At 61.6% G+C, this 18,096-nt stretch overlaps 1 protein-coding gene across 1 annotated transcript in view; it reads left to right on the top strand.

Moving 5' to 3' along the window:
* Positions 1-17,479, top strand: part of ADAP1 (ArfGAP with dual PH domains 1) — a 48,982-nt gene extending 31,503 nt beyond the window's left edge. Inside the window, exons 4-11 of the mRNA XM_059153834.1 lie at positions 2,942-3,024; positions 9,086-9,198; positions 9,774-9,920; positions 15,515-15,598; positions 15,791-15,853; positions 16,390-16,461; positions 16,648-16,876; positions 16,959-17,479. Of these exons, the coding sequence (XP_059009817.1) occupies positions 2,942-3,024; positions 9,086-9,198; positions 9,774-9,920; positions 15,515-15,598; positions 15,791-15,853; positions 16,390-16,461; positions 16,648-16,876; positions 16,959-16,987 (820 nt within the window). The 3' untranslated portion in view covers positions 16,988-17,479. The remainder of the gene's footprint in view (positions 1-2,941; positions 3,025-9,085; positions 9,199-9,773; positions 9,921-15,514; positions 15,599-15,790; positions 15,854-16,389; positions 16,462-16,647; positions 16,877-16,958) is intronic.
* Positions 17,480-18,096: the final 617 nt, after the last annotated feature.

Here is an 18,096-nt window from a genome sequence, read left to right as displayed (position 1 = left end):
GTGGATGCAGTTCAACCCATAACGGCCTCAGAAATCCGGCAGATGAAATGATAGGTCTGGGTTCGCCTTGGAGTGTTCAGAGGGCGTGGGCGTGGGTGGGGCACGGCGGGCGGGGCACAGCGGGCGGGCCGTGGGCTCACCACTTGGGGAGGGTGTATGGTCCGTTTCCCTGCGGAAAGGAAAGACACTAGCGGGGTGAGCTATCCACCCTGTGGAAGGGGAGACCGAGGCGCCAAGGGCAGTGACCTCCCCAGGAGGGAAGGCCCAGGCCTGGGACTTTGGGCAGAGTGTCCTGGAGCATGGGACTCAGAGGCTGATGGAACCGGGGGCAGGAGGGCGATCAGGAATGGCGGTCAGACACCATAGCCAGTAAACAGCCACGTTTTTGTAGGGATCCTGCTGCAGCTTCGGGGGGTCGGGGGATGGAAGGGTCCGCTGCCTGCCTTGCTCTGGGGGCACCCCCAACAAGCTGTGTGAATGTGGGAGGTGGGCTCTGGGGGTCGGAGCAGGGTAACTCCACGGCAGGGCAGGCTTGGGGACCACTACACACCAGGGCGGTGGTCACCCCACTGAGCTGGCCGCCCTCTGCCCTCCCAGCTCCAGGCGACCTGTTCAGCCCACATCCCAGCTCCGCAGTTGCTCTGGGTTCAGGGGACCCATGCTGACCCCAAGACCCTGGTGGGGAGGCAGTGAAGGCTGTTCCCCCTAAGTTCCCAAGAGCACAGGGTTGGTCTCAGGTTCAAGAGCAGCGTCCGCCGGGGCTCTGGGGCTCCCTTGTCATGAGGTTTGGTGGAGAGTGGGAACCCCCTTCGATGCTGGTTTTCCCTGGTGGAGGAGGCAGGGCCGGATGGCTTCAGGGGGTCACCCTGGTCATGTCGGGGCCCCTGGTGACTGAGAGGTTTGGGATCTGTGTGCCGAGCAGGGTGGGGACTCCCCGCTGGTGGCTGCTGCCCAGGCTCTCTCCTACTGTGGCTGAGAGCCTCTGTGCCAGGCTCGGGTGGGGCCTTGGGGGCCGGCGTCCATGTAGAGGCACTGGCCTGGGCCCTGTGGATGCCCTCCATGACAGGGTGTAGACAAGGCCACGGAAGGGCCGTTAGCTGTCTGCATCCCAATGACATGCCAGGACTTGGCTCGCACACGTGTCAGAGCAGCTGGGCATGTGGGTCCTGTGTTACAGAGAAGCAGGTGTGGGAGGGAAGCTCCCTCCCCGGGGTCCTGTAGCTAGACTCTGTCGGGAGTTGAATGGTGTCCGCCAACAGGCAGGTCAGGTCTGAACCGCAGGACCTATGAAGGGCCCTCCTCTGGGACCAGGGTCTTTGCAGATGAATTAAAGGGCCCGGAATGAGGGCATGTGGGTTCCAGGCGGCAGAGCTGCGAGGGCGAGGGTCCTCAGAAGAGGAGGGAGGGGTGCTGGGACCCAGGGAGGGTCTGCGCAGAGATGGGCAGAGACCGAGGACCCCGGAGGAGGGCCTGGTTCTGCACCTGACCTGGGGCCTGGGGACCCAGAAGATGGTAAATCCCAGGAGAGGGGCTCAGGAGGTGGCTTTCAGAGGCCCCTGTGAGTGCTGGTTGTGGGTGGCCCCGGGACCATGTGCACGCCCACAGAGCTGGGCCCCCAGAGCCTGGTTTGGCCGCATGGGCCCCGCATGAGGCCTGAGGTGGCCTGTGTGCTGCATTCTGTGTGCCTGCCTGGGCTGGAATGCGGGCCGGGCTGGGGTCCCAGACACACCTGGGTCCAGAGCCAAAGGACCCCTGAGGGCTTGAGCGCTCTGTCGTGATGCCTGCCAAGCTGACATGACTGGGATGTAGGAACGACTGCCAAGGCCGCTGTCTAGGGACAGGAGGGGTTGGCACCGCTGTGAGAGTTGGAAGATGGGGGCCCGGGGGCTGCCGGTGGTGCTGAGCTGGGGATCAGTGAGGGGCTCATCAGCACCGGAAGAGCCAAGGCAGGGGGGCCACGGAGGGCTCTGAGCGGCTCCAGAGAGCAGACCATGGGGGTGGCCCGGGTCAGGGTGGCGGCAGGGACAGGAGGCCGAGCCGAGCCCTGAGGTCTGCCGAGGTACAGGGTGTAGAGCGTGAGGAGCTGGAGCCCAGGGGTCCATGGCGGGGGCGGGGGGGGGGTGCTGGGCAGGGCACAGCAGCCGTCCTCTGCAGCCACTGTATCCTACCTGAGGGATACACCTGAGGGAGGCCTGGGGCGGGGATGGCAGGGGACTGAGCTGCGGGAAGACATGGGCACGATGGGCAAGTGCCACAGCGAGGGTGAACCGCAGACGCCACTCTGTGCGCCAGCTGGTCACAGAAGGCCACACCTGCGGCCACACAGCCCCGCCCACACAGCAGGGGCCTGTGTCCTCTCTGGGGTGTTGGCGGGACCACCTTGGGAGGGACTGTGAAGCTCTTTATTTGACGCCTTCCTTGACTTCCTTCCTTGCTCATATGTGAATTAGGACTTTTTAATATTTTTTTTTAGCAGTCTCTACACCCAGCATGGGGCTTGAACTTCCAACCTGGAGATCAAGAGCCACTCACAGCAGCGACTGAGCCCCCAGGCGCCCCTAGAGCTGCTGTGTTTTCAAAGATTTATCTGTTTACTTTAGCATGTGAGCAAGGGAAGGGCAGAGAGAGCAGCTCATGCAGACTCCCTGCTGAGCGAGAGCCCCACGCAGGCCTCGGTCCTGAGACCCTGAGATCGTGTCCTGAGCTGAAATCGAGTCAGATGCCCAACTGACTGAGCCCCCTAGGCACCCCAACTGACTTGTTTTTAAGGAGAGGTTTTAGTAGTAAAACTATTTGATTGGCAGACAATTTTAAACGTGAAAGCTGGCAGCCCTTTAGCTCCCCTTTCCGAAAGTGGTGGACACGCATGTTGCCCACGGGGCACCGGCAGCCTCCAGGAGCCCTGAGGTCCAGCCCAGCATAACGCTCTCTCTCCTCCCAGACTCCTGCGCGAGCAATGGATCCGGGCCAAGTACGAGCGACAAGAGTTCACCCACCCGGACAAGCAGGAGCCCTACTCCGCAGGTGAGGCCCGCACTCTGTGCCCCCCTGGTCTCCGTGCCTCTCCCTCTGGCCCTGCCTGTCTGTCCCTGTGCCTGGGTCTCTGTCTCTCTCTGTCTCTGCCTGTCCTTCTGTCTCTGTTTCTGTGTATCTCTCTGTCCTTGTCTCTCTTTCTCTGTTCCTGTCTCTTCGTGTCTCTGTATTTCTGTTCCTCTCTTGTCCTCTGTCCCTGTCTTTGTCTGTGTTTCTGTCCCTGTGTCTCTCTCTGTTCCTCTCTGTGTCTCTGTCCCTGTCTCTTTCTCTGTCTCCATTCCTCTTTCCCTGTCCCTTTGTCCCTGTCTGTCCCTGTGTCTCTGCCTCTCTGTCCCTGTCTGTCTGTCCCTCGGTGTTGGTCTCTGTACTCCTCCTCCCCGGTCCTGGCACTGCCAGATTCATGTCAAATCTGGAGGATGGGCTAATTGGTCTGGGCCCATGTCTGGTCCTTCCGACACCAAGCTGGGTGGCCTGGTGCTCAGGTCCCACAGCCCTCAGCAGCCCAGCTCAGACGGGGCAGGTGCCGTGGGGATGGCAGGGCTGCACTGGGCACCCTGGCTGGTTGGGGAGGTGGCCCTGTGCTGGGCTGTGTGCAGGGGGAGCAGTTGCTGGTGGGAGGGCCTGGGCCCAGGTGGTACTGAGTGGCTGCGCCATGGGGCCCAGTCACGGAGGCTGGGAGGTGGGATATGGGCCTGCCTCTGGGTCCTGGAGCTGCCCTCTGGGGAGGAAGCAGGGTCTGGGTTCCAGAAGTAGGGGGTGCACACAGGGCAGCAGCAGCACCGACAGACCTCTCCCCTGCATGATTGGGTCCGTTCCAGGTGCGAGGGCCTGTGAGGGCCAGGTGTCCCCCTCAGCCTCCTGCCCCCGGAGCTCTGGAGGTGGTATTGACCCCCTGACGAGCTGGGGTCCTTCCTGCCTTCCTGTCCTGGGTCCCCCAGTAGAAGGCATTCCTCTAAGCTCCTGGTGCCATCAGCCACTGTTCCTCTCAGGCAGCGGTGAGACGTCGGGCTGGGGACAGAGGGGACGGCAGGAGGGACATGGGGTAGGCCCTGAGCCAGGGGCTCGGAGCCGTGGCTTTTCCGTCAGCCCCTCCAGCCCTCCGGGGCTCCATCCCACCTGCTTCCAGCCAGGTCTGCCGCAGCCGCCATCCTGGGGGAGGGGCCCGCTGGCCCCAAACGGCTGCCCGTGGCAGAAGCCTCCCTGGTGCCTCCCCATGTGCCCTCCTGGGGCCCCACGCCCCACAGCCTCTGAGGCCTGGCCAGCCAGGTGCCTCTAGACCCAAAGCCCGTGCAGCCCAGGGGTGGCAGGGGGCAGGCCCCCCGCCCCACGGAGCTCCCTGCCGCCAACCCCAGTCTGGCGGAGGGGAGGAGCAGGGGCACCGGGGACACCCCCGAGGCTCCCTGACCCTGCGGAAGCACCAGGGGATTCCTGTGGCCTCTTGCTACTGTCAGAGCCCTGTCCCAGGCAGGGGCCGGACATGCCCACCTGGCCCCTCCCACGAGGAGGAAGGGGGCGGGTCTCAGGAATGGCTCCGGCCCTGGGAGCCACGTGAGGCCCACGGCTTGGAGAGGCCGCGGGGACCTGCAGGGGGCACGGTGGGCGTGGGCCGTGCCACCCACAGCTTGTCCCGCCGGGCCTCCCGCGAGCAAGGGCTCCAGGCACCAAAGCTGGATGTGAGGGCAACAAGACGGGTCACAGAGGAAAGGCTGTGAGCTCTGCCTGTGGCAGGCGTGGGCCAGGGAGGGAGGAGGGCTCAGCCCTTCTGACAGCAGAGGGGGGTCCACTGTCCGAGCAAGAAATGGGGGGAGGGGGCCATCAGCGGGCGAAGGCCCCAGCGGGACAGGTGTGGTCTGGACCACGCCAGGCACCAAAATCCGAGGAAGCTGTGGGGGTGGGGGGGAGGGCACACGAAACATGCTTATCGGGAAGTATCTTCCCCTGGACGTGCCCTGGGCTGGAGGAAAGGGCCCAGCTGGCCGAGAGCTGCCGGACCCGCCTCCCCTCGTCTGGACGGGGCGCCGGTGCCCGGACTGTAGCGTTCCTGCCCAAGACGCACAGCTTCGCCTTGGCCTTGAGGAGACGCCACACAGACCCCACCGGAGGAACCCTGAGCAGAGTGACTGACCAGCAGTCCTCAGGAACGTCAAGGTTGAGAAGCGTCCGGCGTGTGTGCTCAGAGGCGTGCATCGTGGGGCAGACGGGAGTGGGAGTAGTAGTGTCATCCGGGGTGACCGCTGGGCTTGGGGCCCTGCCATGGCTTCTCTCAGGTCGTGTGCATCAGAGCGCTGACAGGCCAGGCATCAGCTGGTGTCAGGGAGTGAGGGCCATGGGGAGGCTGCAGGGCCCGGGGCTCCAGGGGGCACCAGGCTGGTGCACCCCGCCCTCGGCCAAGGTCACGGGTGTGTGGAGAGAAGGGCCCCCGCCCTGGCCCAGCTCACAGGGGTGACCCTGGAGACAGCTGCTCCTGGCTCCCTCCCCACACTGCCCCGCCTTGATCCACAGCCTCAGTGGCCGCCTTTCACAGACCAGACAATGCCCCCTGTTGTCCCGAGGGCCAGGCCGCCTAGGCCGCCCCCAGTCACCAACAGACACAGCACTTCCTGGTGAGGTTTCGAACCCCCTCCCCCTGCCTCCTGTCTGTGCAAAGCCGGGCTGGTCCCAGAGCTGCCGCCCTGCCCCGCCTTTGTCCTGAGTTTCCCTGAGGTGGGGTGGTGGGGGTGGACAGAGAGCCCCAGAGGGCTGCGGGGCCAGGGCTCCCTGAGGGACAGAGCCCGCCCCCCCGTGCCTCAGTTTCCCCTTCGGGGTCGTCGTTGGAAACACTGACGTCAGGTGTGGGGTGCCCGGCATCCCTGGGATGGCCAGGGCAGGCCTAGTCAAGGGAAGGCGCTGTGGGGTTCAGCAAGATGTGCTTCCCCGCCCTCCCACTGCTGGATTTGCTGTTGGCCACTTCCTGGCAGCATCTTCTGCGTGGGGACCGGGTTTGGGGCACATGGACTTGGCCATGCAGGAGGTTGTGCTGGGCTCTCGGGTCAGCCTCTCAGGGAACAGAACCTATAGGCCTGAAACCAGGTTCTGGTGCTTCTGGGAAGGTGATCAAGGTGGGCCTCAGTTTCCCTGGTGTCTCCCCAGGTCCTGGCTCTATGCCCAGAGGACACCTTTTAACCGGCATCCCCTGGCAGAGGCCGCATGGCATGGGTGCCTGTCTCTTGCCCTGGGAGGGCAACCCGCGGTGTGAGCCACCCAGGGAGCCCTCCTGCCCCTCAGAGCAAGGCCACGTGAACATGGGTTTCTGGGTCGTGTGTGAAGCACGTGGCGGTTCCTCGTTGATTGAGACGGGGTCTCGAAGTGACCCCACCGTCCTGCAGGGCCTCCGGCGAAGGGAGCGCCGTGCCTGTGCGTGTGCCTGCGCCTGGGGCGGGCTGTTTCATGGCAGGGTTTGGCCATTTCTGGGGGAACAGTGGCCTCCGTTCCCCACGGACAGTGCTGAGGTTCCTTGTGCTTCCTCCAGGTGCTCCTCAGGCAGGCTTCCAGGAGGAGGCAGCCGGGGAGGCCCCAGGGAGCAGGGCAGCCCTCCCAGCTCCCAAGCAGGTGCGCCTGGCACGCGGTGGGTGCTGGCTTGGGGTAGGGCCCAGCATGTAGTAGGCGTGGGCATACCGTAGGTGCTCAGTGAATGCGGAGTGAAGCATCTGACCTCTGCCCCGGACTGGCCGCTCCTTTGGGAGGAAAGGAAATGGCCCAGCTGCAGGCCTACGCTTCAGGAGGCACCGCTGGGTCCTCTCCAGTGCGGGCTGCTGGGGGAGATCCCTCTGGCAGGGGTGCGGTTGGCAGGGGCGTGCGGGAGGGGGGCAGCACAAAGACCCTGAGTCTGTGTAGACGACAGCATGGAGCCCTAGAGTCCGCAGGGGCCCCCCAGTGTGACAGGCAGGCCGCTGGCTCGGGCAGAGGGCCAAACGGGTGTCCCTTGGATGGGGCCAAGTCAGGGACCCTGGCCAGCGCCTTTCTGAAAATATTGCTGCCACTGTCGCGGTGCCTGAAATTAGGCCTCCTGGCGGCTGGCTGGCGGGCAGCACACGGCCCAGGAGCCAGACAGACTTGGGGCCAGAACTTCCCTCCACCCGAGGCTTCCAGCCCAGCCTGTGCCAGTGGGAGTGTGGGGTGGCCGGCTGTGCTGTGTCCCCACCCCCGGGCCACTGCCTGTCAGGGCCTGAGACACTGCTGCCACCTGCTGGGCCTGGCAGGCAAGGCAGGCAGCAGGGGTCGGGGTGGCTGGGCAAGGGGGCCTGCGGGCCAGGAGTCCCAGCCAGTGCCGAAGGTCAGTGCTGGCTAGCAAGGTGACCTTGGACCAGGACCTCGCATCTCTGTGCCTCAGTTTCCCTCCTGTACAAGGAGGATGCCGACTTGGAAGTCCTTCTGGGGCCACCAGGGCTCATGTGCTTGGCCAGGGCCTCGCCCTGGGCACCGTTCAGAGGTGCTGGCGGGCCCCCCCTTGCAGGTGTCAGGGCTCCGGCAGCTGTGCAGAAGCTGCCCGTGAGCCCTCCCCTGTGTCCATGGCGAGGCCAACCTGCAGGCCAGCGGACTTGGGCTTCAGCCTGGGCGACTGCTCATGTGCTCGTTCAGGGTAGGCCCCATGGGGCCTGAGGACCTGGTGGTGGCCCTGCTCCCTGTGCACAGAGCGGGGCTGTGCCTGCTGCTGCTGCTGTACGCAGGGGGCCCAGGGGGCCAGGCTCCTCAGCATTGGGAGGGGACAGGCCCCATCTGGTGCTGTCCCACGATAGACTGAGAGGCACCAGCTGCCCCCTCCCCGATGCCAGGCTGCCGCCTCTTTATGGCCGCATGTCTCCGAAACAGAGAAAATAGCTCCTTGTGTCTGTGGGGTCAGGGAGGGGCTGCCGGGCTGCAGGGGCGGGGCATGGATCAGGGCCTCGAGGGGGCGTCGGGCATGTGAGCTGGCTGCGGCTGTCAGTCTGGGCTCTGCCTCGGCCGCACAGCCTGCACCAGCACGGACCGCCCGTCGGGCCTAGTCTTCTCCTCCCATCGTGGGCTGGCCTCGGTGGGCGCCGCACAGCGCTGGGAGCCCCTGCTGCCGTGGGACGGGTTCCCTGGGGTGGGGGGTGCCCTGAAACCCAGGTATGACTGCTGGGTGGTCTGTATGGGAACCACAGACCCCGCCTGTGACCTGCGAGGCCCCGAGGAACACACCCAAGGAATGTGGGTGTCCCCAGAGCTTTGATCCTGGTGGGCATGTTTGAGCTCGGAGTGCGGCAGCCGCCTCTCCCGCCGCAGCCCTGTGGAGGGACAGTGTGGGGACACACAGGTCAAGCTCCTTGGGCCAAGGTACTGGAATGGGTGTCACCGACAGGAGCATGATGGGAAGTCACGGTGGCACAGCAGCAGTAATCCCTTCTGACGGCTGCAGGAACAGCAGGCCACAACCTGCAGCCTGACTGGTGCATCTGAGCTCGGAGCCCCACAGAGTCAGGGGCTGGAGTGGAGGGCTGGGCAGGGCCGGCTGCTCCCCAAACATCTGGTTTCCATGCTCCCTTCTCCTTCCCCCTTCCCAGTGCGAGGACCCCTGCCTGTGATGGCCTTGGCCCCCCACCCCCGGACAGTTCAGGGCCCTTGCCTGTCCCCAGACATATGCGAGTCCTATCCCTGTGCTGCCCTGAGGACTTGGCTGTGGGCACCTTAGTCTGCTCTGCACCCACCCTGGCTGGCCACACAGGTGCACCTCACACGTTCACCGTGGGCCTGCACACAGGGCAGCACACCGCTTCCCGTCCCATATTTGTTATGGGATGTGTCCAGAAAGAAAGAAGACACCCCAAGCGGCGGGGGGCAGCTGTTGGAGCAGGGGTGGCCTCGGGTCCCAGCGCCGTGAACGTGTCGGGCTTGCGCCCACCAGGCTTCGCAGCCCTGAGGCTGACGGGTCCCCGGGCCAGCAGTCTGGCCCGCTGGCTGGAGCCCTCCCACCCACACCCTCTGTGTGGGTCAGGACAACAGCCTCCACTCTGGTCCACTCTGACCCTCTGACCCACGCCTGGTCTCTCCCCAGGATACCGAGAAGGCTTTCTCTGGAAGCGGGGCCGGGACAACGGGCAGTTTTTAAGCCGGAAGTTTGTGCTGACGGAACGGGAAGGCTCGCTGAAGTATTTCAACAGAAATGATGTGAGCGCAGCACAGGGCCTGAGTGGCTGAATGTTGTCCCCAGCTGCCCTCAAGCAACGCCTGGCCTGGAGTGGCTGCCCCCTCCCGTGGGGACACCTGTCTGTCCACCCCTTGGCCACAGTTGCTCCCTGGGGCCAGGTTTGGTTTGGTACTGCTGGGACTCCCGGGCCTGAGAGGGTCATCCAGGCAGTGAGGGGGAAAGGGCAGGTGGGCTCCGAAGGCCGTGACTGGCCCGGCCCTGCCCCCCACAGACCAGCTCCAGGTCAGGACATCCCCAGTGACAGAGGCAGAGGGCATCCGCAGGGCAGTCCGCCCGTGGAGAGGAGAGCCGGGCTGGCAGGACAGGAGGGGGTGGGGCGCCACACCAGACAGGAGTGGTGTGCCGAAGGGGAGAGGAGTAGTCTGCCTAGGAGTGGAACATCCCCCTTCCTCGTCCCCGGGGAGGGCAATGCTGTTACCCTAGACCTACAGATCAGGAAGCCAGGCCCAGAGACGGTAAGTAACTTCCCCAAAGCCACACAGCACTGCCGGCACCCACAGGCCCACCTGGGGCTAAGGCACAGCCTTGCTTCCAGGCCAAGGAGCCCAAGGCTATCATGAAGATCGAGCATCTGAATGCCACCTTCCAGCCCGCCAAGATCGGCCACCCCCACGGCTTGCAGGTCACCTACCTGAAGGACAACAGTACCCGTAACATCTTTGTCTACCACGAGGACGGGAAGGTGGGTGCCCGGGCTGGTTGGTGGGGGCAGGGAGCTGGAGCGCCCCACTCTGCCCTCCCCTGCCGGGGAGCGGACTTGGAGCCCACAGGGGAGAAGGCGACAGGCTGGGGCCACGTGTGCCATGTCCTGCTCTGTGGCCGACACACCCGCCTCCCTCCCAGATGCTCTGCAGGGCGAGGGGGCCAGGAGTCCCCCGCCAACCCCGCCAGGTCTGTCTATTCGGCACGGGTGGCCCCTCCTCCTCATCACTTGGTTTTCCATTTTTACCTCCGCAACATGGCCCGTGAGTTAAAAGGCGAAATGTGTCTGCGACATTTTAGAGACAGGGTCTGGCAACCTTTCTTCGTGTGTACAAATAACCTAAAACTCACCATTATCATGATGTTCAAGCATATGGGTCTGGCCACATTCATCGTGTAGCTGTTCCCCCACCGGCTCCAGAATGTTCTATCCTGTCCCCGCGACGCATGGATCCCTACCTGCTCCCCCAGCCCAGGCCCCGCTGTCCCCCGCTGTCCGCCCTTTGTGTCTGTCAGCCTGACAACTCTGGGTCCTCGTATCTGTGGGGCCCCGGGGGTGTCTTTCTGTCTGGCTGGGGTCCTCGGGGCTCATCCCCACAGGACAGGGGTCTGGCTGCTCCGAGGCTGAGCGATCTGTCGTGTGCACGCAGAACAGTCTGCCGGCTGCTCCCGTGACGGGGAGAGGGCCTGCTCCCACCTGGTGGTTTCCTGATGGCTGCCGCTATGAACTTGGGCTACGACACCTCTGAGCCCCTATGTTCAATTCCTGTGATTATGTGGCCAGAGGTGAAATTGTGGGATCACTTGGCGATGGTTTTTTTTTTTTTTAAGATTTTATTTATTTATTTGACACAGAGAGAGATCACAAGTAGGCAGAGAAGCAGGCAGAGAGAGAGGAGGAAGCAGGCTCCCCGCTGAGCAGAGAGCCCGATGCGGGGCTCGATCCCAGGACTCTGGGATCATGACCTGAGCCGAAGGCAGACGCTTTAACCCACTGAGCCACCCAGGCGCCCTGGCGATGGTTTAATATTTGGAGGACCCTCCCCGCTGCAGTCCACGATGGCGGCACACATTGCACTCCCGCCAACAGAGCTCTCGTGTTTCCACGTTCTCCAACCCCCGTTTCTGGGTTCGGGCAGCCACTGTGGTGTGAACTGCTTTCGCCTGCGCTTCCCTGAGGAGACGTGAGCACCCCCTGCACACCCCGCTCGGCCGTCTGCTCATCTCCAGAGCAGGGTTTGTCCGGGTCCCGTTCGGCCCAGTTCGGATTTGCATTGTTCGCTTCTGGCGTTGAGCTGTAGGGCTTCTGCTTCCTGGGTATTGGGCCCGCATCAGATCTGTGCCCTGAAAACGTTTCCTCCCAATCTGGGGCTTGCATTTCACTCTGTGGATAGTGTCCCCTGAAGCACAAAATTTTTTATTTTTCATGAAGTCCAATTTGTCTTTTTCTTCAGTCGCCTGGGCCTGTGGTATCAGACCAACAAAATCCTTGCCATATCCGACGTCATGAATCTCTTGCCTCGTTTTCTTCTAAGATTTCTACGGTTTGGGTTCTATGTTTGGGACCTTGATCCACTGAGTTAAATTTATTAAAGATTTTATTTATTTGAGAGAGAGAGAGCACGAGGGTGGGGAGGGGTGTTGGGGGGGGGGAGGCAGACTCCCTGCTGAGCAGGAAGCCAGACTTGGGGCTCGATCCCAGGACCCAGAGGTCATGACCTGAGTCACCCAGGTGCCCCTCCAGTTTTTTAATACGGGATGTGAGGTTGAGTCCAACTTCATTTTTTTGCCCGTGGATATCCAGGTTTCCCAGCGCCGCGGCGAAGACTGTCCTTTCCTAGTTAGTGCTGATGCACTTTCTCAACCAAGGAGACCGATTTCTGGGCGCTCTTCTACTGCACTGGCCCATGTCTGTCTTTATGCTGGTGCCATAGTCACAGTCTACTGTGACTTTGTCCAAGTTCTTCCCGTTTTGTTCTTGTTTAGGGTTACTTGGCTACTTCAGTTCCCAGATATTCCATGTGCGTTTTGTCAAATGTTTTATCAACTAAGATGATCGAGGTCCGTTTTTCCTTCCTTCTGTTCATGTGGTGTACTGCCTTCTTCAGTTCCATGCGGAGAATCCCTTGGATTTTAGGACTAAATCTCACTTGGTCGTGGTAGGTAGTCCCTCATATGCTGCTGAATTCTGTTTGTGAGTATCTTGTGGAGGATTTTCGCATCAGTGTTCACAAGGGATACTGGTCCGTGCGGTCTTGTATTTGTGTCACGTCGGTCTCCAGGCTATGCTGGGCACGGTACCAACACCGTACAGGGTGAGTTAGGAAGCGCTCCCTCCCCATCGGTTGTTTCGGAAAAGTTTGGGAAGGACGGTGTTGGTCACTCAGGGTTTAGTAGAACTCCCCAGGAAAGCCGTCGGGGCACGACTGTTCTTTGTTGGGAAGTTTTGAGACGGATCCAGTCTCCTTACTGGTTCAGAGGCCCATTTGGACGGTCCACTTCTTCGTGATTTGGTCCTGGTGGGTTTTCCGTTTCCAGGAATGTGTCCACTTCACCGAGGTGACCCCGTTGTCGGTGCACGGCGGTTCCCGGCAGGCTCTCCTAGACCTTTTCATTTTTGGCAGCAGCGTCCCCAGCCTTGTGTCCGATTGTCGTGACTTGAGTCAATTTCTTAGTCCGTCCAGCTCAAGGTTTGCCGATTCACTGATCATCTTCTGTCTTGTGCCCTGTGTGTGTGTGTGGCCTGCAGCTTCTTCTCCCTTGTTTGCTGGAATCCTGGTGTCTTCTGTGTTTGGTTCATGTGCAATGTTTGAATTCCCTCCTGATTTCCTTTTGTGTATTTTCTGTAGCTCTTTTCTTCCTGGTTGCCATGGGGATTACATTTAACATCCTAAATTTATAACCTTCTAAATCGAATTTATAGTAGTTTAACTTCAGTAACGTGCAGAAACCCTGCCCCTGCACAGCTGTCTGCACAACCCCCTTTCGGTGGTCAGTGTCCCAGTGTTTCATCTGTATACACTGTTGCCCCAAGACACAGTCATTCTGTTAAATGCAGTATTTCCTAAGGTAGGTATAAAGAAAGATTTGCAATTACAAACAAGTTATAGTAATAGTAGCTTTTAATTCCTGCTTACTGTTTTCCTTAGAAGTACTAGTTTGTTTTTTTAAAGATTTTGAGAGCGAGAGAGAGAAAGGGACAGCATGAGCGGGTAGAGAGGGGGAAATGTGCCTCTTCTTTGGCAGGGAGCCCAACATGGGGACTCGATCCCAGATTGTGACCTGAGCCAAAGGCACACACTTAACTAACCGAGCCACCCAGGTGCCCCCAAAGTCTTAGTCTTTTAAGTCACGCAGAGAACGCAAAGTCGTCAGGCAACTTCCCTGAGCTCATTCCTCCATAGAGCTTCCAGTTACTGCTGTCCCTGTTGTCATCCGTTCCTGGTCGTAGGGGAAAGCACTGCTCTTCCCTACAGCACGCGAGGGCAGCGGGGGGCCTGTTGCACAATGAGGCCTCTCATGTCGACCCGCGTCCGTCTAACCCCTTTGGTTTCATTGTGAAAGATGTTGTACTTTGTCAAGTGCTTTCCTTTGCTTTTTCTTCATCTATTGCGATGGTGTATGGTTTTTAAGTGTTTGTTGAGGCGACCAATCTGGCTGATGGGCTGGCAAATATTGAGCCATCCTTGGATCCCTGAAGAAACCTACTTGGGGTGAACAGCCCTTTCAGTGTCTTGCTGGATTGGGTTTGCTAGAAGCTGCTGAGGGTCTCTGCGTCTGTGTTCATTGGGGTACGGACCTGTTGCTCTTTTTTCACTGTGCGTCTGGTTTGCTATCAGGGTAACGCTGGCCTCACAAATCTGGAAGCTTCCTTTCTATTTTTTTTTTGCTGTGGTTTGAGAATAGCTCTTCACTCTTGAAGTGTTTGGTAAAATTCGTTGGTGAAGCCATCTGGTCCTAGACTTTTGTGTGTTTTGAGTTCTTTGGTTACAGATTTCATTTTGTTACTAGTAATCGGTATGTCCAGATTTTCTGTTTCTTTCTGACCTGGTTTTGGAAGATGACATGCGGTATTAACAGCTTTTAGGTGAGACATGGCTGAAGGCACATGTGCCAATCTTCAGCTTTATCTAGAAGCCTCCACCCTCGCCATCTTTGGGACCCCGAGCCCAGGGACCTTCTCTGTGTGTGGCATGATACTCTGCGGCTGTGCGTGCCCAGCAGCCTCCCCCAGGGTCAGAGGGCTGTGGTATGGCACCTGCCTGGGCTGGGCCCCGTACCTAGATACAGGTAAGCCTGTTTGCCATGGCTCTGGCCTCTGTGAGTGACTACACAGTTCGCCAGTAGACACAGGCAGGAGTCAGAGAGTCCTACTTGTACTGAGGGCTGGGCACAGTGACTGTGCATAATGGGGGCAGACCACAACCCAAGGGTGGTGGCAGGTATTGGGATGGCATGTGCAGAGGCCCTGTGGCCAGATGGAACAGGACACACCTGAGCAGCTGACAAGGCTGAGGCTGGCAAGAAAGGAAGGGCCTTTGGGCTGGGGAGAGCCCGTAGGGCCTGTAGCTGGGCTGTGGACTTGTGTCTTTATTGGAGGAGCAGTGGTTTGCTGGGAAGTTGTCACGGCCGAAGTTGAACTTTCACTGACCTGTCCAGCTGCTGCAGTTCCAGTGATCGGAGGGAGTCCCGCGCTGGGGAGTAGGCAGGAGATGATGCCTCCTAAGCCCAGGGGAGGGACTGGAGAGTTCACTGGTGACCGGGATGCGGCTGGATGTACCATGGGCGAAGGCGGCTGTGGGCAGGGCCCAGAGCGTACGCCCTAGCCCGGATTGGGAACCCTGTGCCCTAGGTGGGGAAGACAGCATTGGGGTGCACGCTGCAGGGCAGGGCTGTGAGGAGGTATGGCCAGCTCCTGGGGGTTGGGGGGGCGTGCAGCAGGTGAGGGTGGTGAGGAGGCATCATTTCCAGTATGGTCTGGTGTGGGATGACCCCGCGAGCAGGAGTGGGCTCCAGAGCCCTAGAGACGTGCAGGTGCTGGGTGGCTGGCAATGGCCCGGTGTTGGCAGGGGAAGGAGGTATTGGGCTCACCCAAGTGGGGCAGACTCCAGCGTCTGGTCGGCGGGGGACTCTGCACGGCAGCAGGAGAGGGAGGGGCTGCGGGTCCACCCTGTCCAGCAAGGGGTTTGGCTCACACAGAGCAGCTCTCTTCCTTCCTTTGGAGATGGGAGGCAGCAGCTCTGGGTGGATTTAAGAATAGATGAGCCTTGCTCTGGGCAACATCTTTGGTTTGAAAAAATAACCCCACTGGAGAGAAGAACCACCCCATACCTGAAGCCGCATCAGGGCCTGGGGCCGGCGGGCTTGGACATCAGTCTCCCCCGTTTGTGCCCTGCCCATCCCAGGCCGGCGGGCCCCAGCACGGCCTGGCTCCTGTGTGGAGCCATCGCTGTCCACCCAGGCCGCCCCCGGGGCCATCCCCCAGCAGGTCTGCCTCCCACCTGTGTTCATGGCTGCCCTCGGCTGGCCCCCAGGGGGGCAGCGCTCAGGGCTGACACCCGCTCTGACCCGCAGGAGATCGTGGACTGGTTCAATGCGCTCCGAGCCGCCCGCTTCCACTACCTGCAGGTGGCCTTCCCCGGGGCCAGTGATGCCGACGTAAGTGCCGGTGGCTTGTGTCCGCTGGGGCTGGGGCGCTGGCCAAGGGTCTCCACGTACCCGCTCCTTTCTTCTGGGGCATGTCAGCTCAGCAACAGCGAGCCGGGTGGGGGGGGGGGGCGGAGGGTGCCGGGGACGCACTGGGGGAGAGTGACTGGGAGGGCCCAGGCCTGAGCCTGTCTTCTGCCCTAGTTGGTCCCGAAGCTCTCCCGGAACTACCTGAAGGAAGGCTACATGGAGAAAACGGGGCCCAAGGTGGGTCTGACCAGCTGGCCCGAGCCCCTCGGAGATTAGGGTCTCAGCTACCCAGGGCTGGGGTGGCCGTGGAGAGTCAGAGTGCCAGCAACAGTCCCAGGCAAGGACTTCCAACACATCACTTTGGTGTGTGGATGGCCCTGGACCCCACAACCTTATGTAAGCGGGGGCCCTGTGGAGCCAGGACTGTGGGGCTCTGGGTTGAGCCGAGCCTGCCTCGTGCCTTTGCCCCCTTCCATCGGTCCCTAGAAGGGCAGACTCGGCCCCTTCCCTGCCTCGTGGACGTGTAGAAGGGGTAGCCTCACAACCAAGATGGGCTCTAAGGACGGGCGAGGAGGAGGAACTGGTGTGGTGGGGAGGGGAGGGCACGTACCTGGGAGGAACAGCATGTGCAAAGGCCCTGGGGGCAGCCCCCTGGCAGAGCAGGACGCGGCACCACCCACAGAAAGCACAAATGAGCGAAGGATGAGTGAAGGCATGTGGGGGTGCCCTGCCTCAGGCTGACCGGCGGGACCCCGGCACTCTCTGACCCACAGCAAACAGAAGGCTTCCGGAAGCGCTGGTTCACCATGGATGACCGGAGGCTCATGTACTTCAAAGACCCTCTGGTAAGGGGGTCAGGGAGGGTCTCGGCCCAGGTCAGCTAGGGCCCTTGCAGGGTGGATGTCTCCGCTCCTACAACGTGGAGACCAGCTGTCGTCTGCTGGCCGCAGGCGGTGGGGATGGGTCTGGGCTTCCCCCACTAGGAGCACAGCTGCCCCCTTGCCTAGGGGCTGCCTGGCCTCTGCCCACAGGATGCCTTTGCTCGCGGGGAAGTCTTCATCGGCAGCAAGGAGAGCGGCTACACGGTGCTGGACGGGCTCCCGCCGTCCACCCAGGGCCACCACTGGCCCCACGGCATCACCATCGTCACGCCAGAGCGCAGGTTCCTGCTGGCCTGCGAGACGGAGATGGAGCAGCGGGCCTGGGTGGAGGCTTTCCGGAAGGTCGTGGACAGGCCGATGCTGCCCCAGGAATACGCAGGTGAGTGCGGGTGGGGTGGCAGGGACCGAGCCCAGCACCTCCTGGGTGGCTATGACCTGGCTGGACGCCTGTCCTTTTCCAGTGGAAGCGCACTTCAAGCATAAACCCTAACGAGAGACGGTTCTGGAGGCCCGAGGGAACCGGACTTGTTGGAAGTGGCCCTCGAGGAGGCAGCAGCCAGACTGGGGGGCTGCCAGATGGAGGAACCAGCTTCGTGGCCCCGGCCCCAAGCGGCAGCCCCGGACACGGCCACGTGGGGCCTGAGCTTTAGCCACTAGGACCCTTTTCTCTGGAACCTCACTGCAGGCCGGCCTGACCTGCTCTCAGACCCCACCATGCTGCTGCCCAGCGCTGTGACCCCTGCCACCCTCCCCCCCACCACACCCCTCCACTGAACCACCCTTCCTCTGAGGCCTGCGCCCGGCCTCCTGGCTCAGGGCAGCCCGGCAGACCCTCCCTACCTGCCCTTGCCCCCTGCCCGCCTGAGCAGGACCCTGCCCCTGAGCAGGAGGCTGGGCTGTGGGGACAGCGGGTGGCCTGCATGCCTCCCCTCCCCCTCCTGCCCTTCCCTCAAGTCTCTGTCAACAAGTATTTATTGAGCTACCTGCTGTGTGTCAGTCATGGGGTCCTGGGTGCTAGCATGGGGCACGGCATCGTTGTCCTCAACCAGCTGACGTGGCATGTGCCTGAGGGCCTGGGGGTCAGAGACACCGGGGAGTTGCAGCTCACTGGGCTCCAGCATGCCTGGATGGGGAGGGAGAAGAGAGGGGCAGCTCCTGACTGTTGACCGCCACCCCCCCCCCCCACCAGCCACTGAGCCCTTAGAAGATGGAAGCCCAGGGTGTCCCCCATCAACACCCAATGTGCCACTGGCCAGCCGGCACTTACAACCCTCGAGCATCCTCCCCAGGGGCCCTGGCTCCCTGTCCACCCTCGGTGGAGGGTTGGGACAGAAGCAGCAGAAGCAGGGGTACCTGCTGGGTGATCTGGGTGGTCCCTCAGCCCCCCTCCCATACCCTCAGACGGTCCTGGACCAGCCCTTGAGAGGTACAGGAATCCCCAAGGCAGGGTGTCGTGTCACGCCAGCCCTCATGTCCTGCTCCATAGTGGCCCCTTATGTAGGTCAGGAACTAGGGTGTGGGCTCTGGGTCCCGAGGAGGACCTACCTGCTGGCCTCTCATACACACCCTGAAGTGCGGACGTCCCCAGAAGGGTGCCCC

The sequence above is a fragment of the Mustela lutreola genome, chromosome 17 (genome assembly GCF_030435805.1).
Source record: "Mustela lutreola isolate mMusLut2 chromosome 17, mMusLut2.pri, whole genome shotgun sequence".
Taxonomy (NCBI): domain Eukaryota; kingdom Metazoa; phylum Chordata; class Mammalia; order Carnivora; family Mustelidae; genus Mustela; species Mustela lutreola.
The sequence above is the reverse complement of the archived record's forward strand: the minus strand, read 5'-3'. Positions and strand labels throughout refer to the sequence as shown.